Source organism: Crocuta crocuta, unplaced genomic scaffold (genome assembly GCF_008692635.1).
Source record: "Crocuta crocuta isolate KB4526 unplaced genomic scaffold, BGI_CrCroc_1.0 scaffold443, whole genome shotgun sequence".
In the NCBI taxonomy this organism is placed as follows: Eukaryota; Metazoa; Chordata; class Mammalia; order Carnivora; family Hyaenidae; genus Crocuta; species Crocuta crocuta.
The window spans coordinates 503,135-510,250 of NW_027529446.1; the positions used below are offsets into that span (position 1 = coordinate 503,135).

The 7,116-nt window shown below is 67.0% G+C and overlaps 2 protein-coding genes across 2 annotated transcripts in view; both read left to right on the forward strand.

The window, feature by feature from the left end:
• The window catches only part of ABCA7 (ATP binding cassette subfamily A member 7), a 15,678-nt gene extending 15,397 nt beyond the window's left edge, over nt 1-281 (forward strand). Inside the window, 1 exon segment of the mRNA XM_077760595.1 lies at nt 27-281. Coding sequence (XP_077616721.1) covers nt 27-176 — 150 coding nt within the window. The 3' untranslated portion in view covers nt 177-281.
• Nucleotides 282-1,262: 981 nt separating this feature from the next.
• The window catches only part of ARHGAP45 (Rho GTPase activating protein 45), a 12,084-nt gene continuing 6,230 nt past the window's right edge, over nt 1,263-7,116 (forward strand). Inside the window, 7 exon segments of the mRNA XM_077760596.1 lie at nt 1,263-1,753; nt 2,652-2,982; nt 6,149-6,292; nt 6,504-6,588; nt 6,668-6,740; nt 6,836-6,904; nt 6,945-7,083. Of these exon segments, the coding sequence (XP_077616722.1) occupies nt 1,664-1,753; nt 2,652-2,982; nt 6,149-6,292; nt 6,504-6,588; nt 6,668-6,740; nt 6,836-6,904; nt 6,945-7,083 (931 nt within the window). The 5' untranslated portion in view covers nt 1,263-1,663.

Here is a 7,116-nt window from a genome sequence, read left to right on the forward strand (position 1 = left end):
CCCCCCCTCCCGCCGCCATCCCCCAGGTGTTCCTGTACTTCTCCAAGGACCAGGGGGAAGAGGAGGAGGACACGCGGGAGGCAGGAGTGGGGGCGGGCCTCAGGCCGAGCCCACCGCACCCCAGACTCACCGCGGGGCTCCTCGAGGACCCCAGCGTGGCCGAGACGGTGCTATGATCCTCCCTCCCGGGTGGGCTTCCTGGGAGACACGCGCAGCCCTGGCGCAGGCTCTCAGAGACCCATCACCCTGGAGGAAATAAAGAGAAGTCGTGGGGTGAGACCGTGTGTGCGCCAGGCTGCATGTCTGTCCTAACGCGGCTCTCCACGCACATCTGGACACGGGTCCGCGTCCCCCACGCGTCCCCGCCTGACACAGGTGCAGTTTTGTAGGTACACGTGAGAGTCTGGCTGTGCCACCTGGACGCCAGCTCCGGGGGCCTCTGGTGGACTGGGGCCTGGGGCCTGGGTCTCACGTGCGAGCGTGGCCTTTCTAGAGCCTGAACACTGGTCCCGGGGCCCCGAGCACCCGCGCGGGGCTGGCGGCTGAGGGCGGTACCTAGGAGAGCCTGGTGGTGAAGTGGGCGTGAGGTCAAGGCTCGGGAATGTTCCGGGAGGCTTGGAGGAGCCCAGCGGGGGTGGCCCAGACCTCAGGCGTCCTGACCAGGCCAGACCTCAGCCCTGAAGTTAGGCTCCGGACCCATGGGTGGTGGGCGAACGGCCCCCACGGGACTTCTCAGCTGGGTTTGTGGATGGACCCAGGCCTGGAGAGGCGGGTTGGGCCCCAGTGGCTGTGGTCTGAGGGCCCTGTAGACCCGCCCCCCCATCAGAGGNAAAGGGGTTGGAATCTGGGGAGGGGGGTGGAGCTCTGGAGGCGGAGAGAAGAAGTGGGGAGGGCAGAAGGCTCTGACTGGGGAGGTGGGTGTAGGGGGAGGGGAGGAGGAGGCAGGGGTCCCCGCACACGGCTGGGGCCCCAGCTCCCACGGCAGTTTCCGAAGGCGCCCTGTCAGCGCCGCGGCCCAGCAGGTCTGAGGGGCTGCGTGTGTCCCCGGGTCGTGGGCACAGGGCTGGGGTGCTGGCCTGCTGTGCCCAGGTCGCCGGAGGAGGGAGGACAGGAGGCCTGGAGAGCAGGTGTCGGTGCCCAGGGTCTGAGCCCGAAGCTCTGGCTTGTCCGTCCCACATGCGGGCTTCGTGACGTCTGAGCACGTGTCCGAGTCCCTGCGTGTCCCCGTGCGCGCGTGTCTGCGGGCTCCCGGCTGCGTCTGGGCGTCTCCATGCGCCCTCCCCACACAGCAGGGCACCAGGGCACCAGTGCGGGGCGCAGGCACCCTGGCCGGCACATGCGCAGAGCTCCCGAAAGCGGAAGCTGGGGGTGGGACCTGGGACCCCACCTTACAGCCCACTTCGAGGAGGGGCAGGCTGAGCCAGGAGGGTGGGAGGCAGGTCTGTGTGTCTGTCACTCGCCGCTGCCTCCGGAGGCCTTTTCCTGTGGGGGGGAGGGCCCGCCAATGAGGGCCGGGCCTGTCACGTGGGCCTGACAGCTGGGGAGGGGGTGGCCAGCGACAATGTGGCCCCGAGGCAGCCGCGACAGAGAGCTGCAGCGTCGAGACCCCCAGCCTGCGTGACCCCGGCCCGCCTGCGTCGGGCCGCTGGGCCCAGGCCGCACCATGTTCTCCAGGAAGAAACGGGAGCTCATGAAAACCCCTTCCATCTCGAAAAAGAACCGGGCGGGAAGCCCCAGCCCACAGCCCTTGGGGGTGAGTGAGCCTCTCTGGGGAGCGCAGAGAGCGGGCGGGGACCTTGGAGTAACACCCAGGCCGCAGGGGCCCCGGGGCGCGCCTTGTGCTGGGTGCCCAGGGCGCAGCCCGCTCCATGCTGGGCCGGCGGCGGGGGTCGCAGGCCAGCTACAGCCCCCACCGGGCTGGACTGCATGGGCCGCGCAGGACAGGCCGGGACCCTGGCGTTCAGCTCACGGTAGGAGCCCTTTGGGTTGGCGCCCACATCCCTCTGCTTTGACCAGGGCCGGCTGTGGGGCCTAGGGAGTAGGTGGGCAGGTGCCCAGGTCAGGGCCGCGGGGGGTCTGGGGCTCTGCAGGGCAGTGGTCAGGGAATCCGGGGGCGATGGTGGCGTCGGGTTTGGGAGCCCGAGGGTTAGAGGCAGCACAGCATGAAGCAGGGTCCGATCCGCAGGCGTAGGGCCTGGGGGCATCTCTGGGGTCTGGAGAGCCACAAGGTTTGGGGACAGTCTACAAGGTACGGGGGTGTCCGTGACAACTGGGACTCTGGGAATCGACAGAGGGGTCTCTACCAGGGAGTAGGTGTGTTGTGGGAGCCAGGGGGGCTGCGAGGGCTGAGGACCCCCTCCCAGCCCTTCCTACCCCACCAGGAAGTGGGGTGCCCCTCCCCCACGCCCTCACAGGCCCCACCCCTGGCTGTGGTTTGGGCAAAGACGGTTGTTTGTGAAAGAGCTGGGGAAGAGGATGTTGGGTAACAGGTGTGGGCGGGGCCTGGCACCAAATCTCAGCCCCCTGCCCCCTACCCCCTGCCCCCTGTGGGGTTGGGCTGGAGACCCTCCAGAACCCCACTGTGCTTCTGGGGAAACTGAGGCAGTGCCTGGGCTGGAGTGCCGGTGTCACCAGCTTCCCCGCCCTCCCAGGAGCTGCCCAGGAAAGATGGGTCTGACGCCATGCCCCTCGGGCCTGTCCTGGAGCCACCCAGCGCAACCTCAAACGCCAAGGCCGCGGGCACGCTCAAGCGGCCCACCAGCCTGAGCCGCCATGCCAGCGCTGCCGGCTTCCCGCTGTCAGGATCCAGCACCTGGACGCTAGGCCGCGCCCACCGCAGCCCACTGACCACGCCCGGCTCCGCTGAGCTGCCCCCCGAGGGGCCGTGCCTCGACACCGTGGAGGACATCTCCCACCTGCTGGCTGACGTGGGCCGCTTTGCTGAGGGCCTGGAGAAGCTCAAAGAGTGTGTCCTGCACGATGGTGAGCGGCGGCGGCGCCCCGGGGCCGGGGCAGGGTGCGTTAGGGAGGCTCAGAAGGGGGCGCCGCTGCAGCTGGCGCTCTGCGGGGCGTGCAGGAGTGGGGTGCCCTCTAGGAGAGAAAGGCACCGAAGCAGAGGGAGCCTCGTGTGTCCAAGCTCAGAACCTCACGTGGGGATGCACTCGGGGGAACAGGTTTTAGGGCGAATGAAGTGCGGGGCGCCGGAGGCCCCCCGCTGTGGTCCTGAGAGGGCACTGGGGGGGCCACAGATGTTAGAGCAGGGGCGGGGCAGGGCCCGCCCTGCAGGCTGGAACCCGAGTGGGCTGAGGTTCGGCTGGGGACAGACTCAGGGGGGTCGAGGGGGAGCCAGTGGCCTGTGGGATGGCAGTTCCGTTTTCTCCTCCGCGCGGCGCTGACGGCCCAGCTTCCTGCCGAGTTATTTTCACCCACTTCCTGTTTGTCCCTGGCACCTCGTGCACAGCCCGCGGCCCTTGCCTGCTCCTCCCAGAAACCACAGTGCCAGGGCTGTGCCAAGCGCTCCGACCCACTCCCCTGGGCGCCTGCTTTACAGAGGAGGAAACTGAGGCCCCTGGTGGGGCCCTGATCCCCAGCTCTCCCAGCCAAGGAGGGGCCGGAGCTGGGGTCTGGCGTTCCTGGCGGCAGAGGCCTGGCCCCTGCTGGGGGGGTGGGAGCCCCCCAGGGTTATCTAGTCCAGGCGGGGGCCGGGGCCAGAGCCGTTTCCTGGGGAAACGCTAATCTCAGTTCCTGGTTCCTCTCTGGGCTGATCCCTGATCCCTCCAGTTCCTTGGAGGCCAGGCCTGGGCGGGGCCGAGCCAGGCTGCGTCCTCGGGAGGCTGGGGGCGGGGGGNCTCAGGGGGGTCGAGGGGGAGCCAGTGGCCTGTGGGATGGCAGTTCCGTTTTCTCCTCCGCGCGGCGCTGACGGCCCAGCTTCCTGCCGAGTTATTTTCACCCACTTCCTGTTTGTCCCTGGCACCTCGTGCACAGCCCGCGGCCCTTGCCTGCTCCTCCCAGAAACCACAGTGCCAGGGCTGTGCCAAGCGCTCCGACCCACTCCCCTGGGCGCCTGCTTTACAGAGGAGGAAACTGAGGCCCCTGGTGGGGCCCTGCTCCCCAGCTCTTCCAGCCAAGGAGGGGCCGGAGCTGGGGTCCTGCTGGGGGGGTGGGAGCCCCCCAGGGTTATCTAGTCCAGGCGGGGGCCGGGGCCAGAGCCGTTTCCTGGGGAAACGCTAATCTCAGTTCCTGGTTCCTCTCTGGGCTGATCCCTGATCCCTCCAGTTCCTTGGAGGCCAGGCCTGGGCGGGGCCGAGCCAGGCTGCGTCCTCGGGAGGCTGGGGGCGGGGGGGGCCTCCTCCGGGGCTCGGGGCACCTGCTAGAGAGGATGTGGGTTGCGTCTGGGCCCCTCCCCTGCTGGGCCTCCTCCTCTGAGCTCAGGTGTCTCTTCTGTGAAATGGGGCCCATTTCACGATGGGGCCTGTGGGGCAGCTGGCGGTGGTCAGATGTCCTCGGCATATTGTGACAGTTGCGAGGACAGTAAGACCCGCTCTGTGTGGAGCCCCACGTGAGGGGACAGTGCAGAGTCCCCCGGCCCGGCTGCCAGTGTGTCCCGGCGCACGGGCTTTGGGGGGCATGGAAGGACCTTCTGGGGAAGGGGCGTGCCTGGGTCCCCCCACCCCCCCAGCCATGGGTGGCTTCCTGGGCTTCCAGAAGCCCCTTCCCTCCTTTGGTTGCCTGAGGCAGCAGGCGTGTGCTTGGGTGTGAGGTCCTGGGGCGGATTCCGGCCGGCAGCTGCTGGGGGCTCCCCAGAGGTGGCTCTCGGTGGGTCCTCAGCGCCCACAAGGCTGCACCCGTGTCTTGAACATCGTCTACCTGCTCAGAGTTGAGGGGGACAGGGGAGGCGAGGCTGCAGTCACGAACGCCGTGGTTTTAATGGTGTGTGTCGTGCGCATATGACGAACGAGGGGGGGTGGCTCTGGCTGTACAGCGTGTGACTTTTTTGTTAATGTTTATTTTTGAGAAACAGAAAGATCGAGCGAGACTGAGCGTGAGTGGGGGAGGGTTAGAGAGGGAGACACAGAATCCCAAGCAGCTCCAGGCAGCACAGATCTGGCCCGACACGGGGCTCGAACCCACGGACCACGAGATTATGACCTGAGCTGTAGTTGGATGCTTCAGCGACTGAGCCACCCAGAAGCCCCCAGTAAATAATATTTTAAAAAACATTTTTAAAAATTTATTTTTAAGAGTGCATGTGCGTGAGCAGGGGATGGGCAGGGAGAAAGGGGGACAGAGGATCCCAAACAGGCTCTGCGCTGTCAGCAGAGCCCCATGTGAGGGCTGAACCCACGAACCGTGAGATCATGACCTGAGCTGGAGTCAGACGCTCAACCGACTGAGCCCCCAGGCGCCCAGAGTGTGCAACTCTTGATCTTGATCTCAAGGTTGTGAGTTCGAGCTCCATGTTAAGTGTAGAGATAACTTAAAAATAAAATCTTCAAAAAAAAAAAAAAAAGATTATGGAGGGCGCTTTAGGACACAGTCCAAGACAGATCTGACCCTGCTTTGCTCTAGCACCTTCTCTGGCTCCCCACTGCCCTTGAGAAAAGGCCACATGAGGTCCTCCTGTCTGGAGTTCTCCTACCTGCAGAGCTAGCGAACACAGAAAAACTTCATCGTCCTTGAGAATGGACTTCCCCCTCTCTGTGCCTCAGTTTCCTCATCTACAGAATGGGGATGATGACCGCACATGCCTCACAGGGTGGCCACCAGGGGACTGGATCATGGCAAGAGGCAGGGCAGGTCTGGAGCTGGACAGAACCTTGAGCAGCCCTGAGAGCTGTGGCAGGGAAGGGCCTGGTGGACTGCATGGAGGAGGGGGCACCAGGCCTGCAGCTTGAAGGACAAGCAGGGGTTTGGTCTCTGGAAGGACATGAAGAGAATGTTCTGAGAAAGGGCCGCCTAGACCGTGGTCTGGCCTCCGTGGGCCTCACCCGCAGCCCAGAGGGGCCGTGCCTCGCCTGAGGCCCCGCCCTGAGCTTTGCCCGCCCAGCTCTGCCTCAGTCTCCCCACCTGGGGCCAGGAGCCCTGAGGAGGGCAGGCGGCTCCCCTGGGGCGGGCGCTTCCTCCCCGCTCACGCCCTCCGTGCCCGCAGAGCTCCTGGAGGCGCGCCGGCCGCTGGCCCACGAGCGCCTGGGTGAGGCCCTTCGCGTGATGCGACAGGTCATCTCCAAGTTCCCGCTGCTCAACACCGTGGAGACGCTCACGGCCGCGGGCACCCTCATCGCCAAGATCCGAGGTCAGCCGGCCGGGGCGGGGTAGCGGGGGCTCCGGAGGCCCTGGGAAGGGAGGGCTGCCTGGAGGAGGGTGTGTTCGAAGTGGGTCGTGAGGGGTGCGGGCAGTTTGCCAGGCGCAACTGCCCCCCCCCCGTCCGAAGGCCCCCTTCAGGGGGCTGCAGGCAGGGTGGTCACCTCCGGGAGGGTCAGGCCCCGGCCCTGTCTGCCCCCCAGCCTTCCATTACGAGTGCAACAATGAGTCTGACAAGCGGGAGTTCGAGAAGGCCCTGGAGATGGTCGCCGTGTCCTTCAGCAGCACGTGAGCTCCGGGGCCGCGGGGGGCGCGGGGGGCGCAGGGGCCCGTCTCCACGCTCACCCCGCCCCGCCCTGCCCCGCAGCGTGTCTGAGTTCCTCATGGGGGAAGTGGACAGCAGCACGCTCCTGTCGGTGCCCCCTGGGGACCCCAGCCAGGTGAGCAGGGTGGGGTGAGGCACCCCCGGGCCCCACATGGGTCTTCCCGTCCCTCTCCGTCCGGGGGGGCGACTCACCCGCGTCCCTGCCCGCAGGCCATGGAGAGCCTGTACGTGCCGGGCAGCGAGGGCTCCACCCCCAGCGCCGAGGACTGCGACGGTGAGGCGGGCGGGCGCGTGGGGGGGGTGGGCGCGGGCGGGGGAGGGGGGCNTGCCCCCCGAGGAGGTGGACGTGCTGCTGCAGCGCTGTGAGGGCGGCGTGGACGCCGCGCTGCTGTACGCCAAGAACATGGCCAAGTACATGAAGGACCTCATTGGCTACCTGGAGAAGCGGACGGTGCTGGGTAAGGCGGCCGGGGCGGGGGTCCGGAGGGACA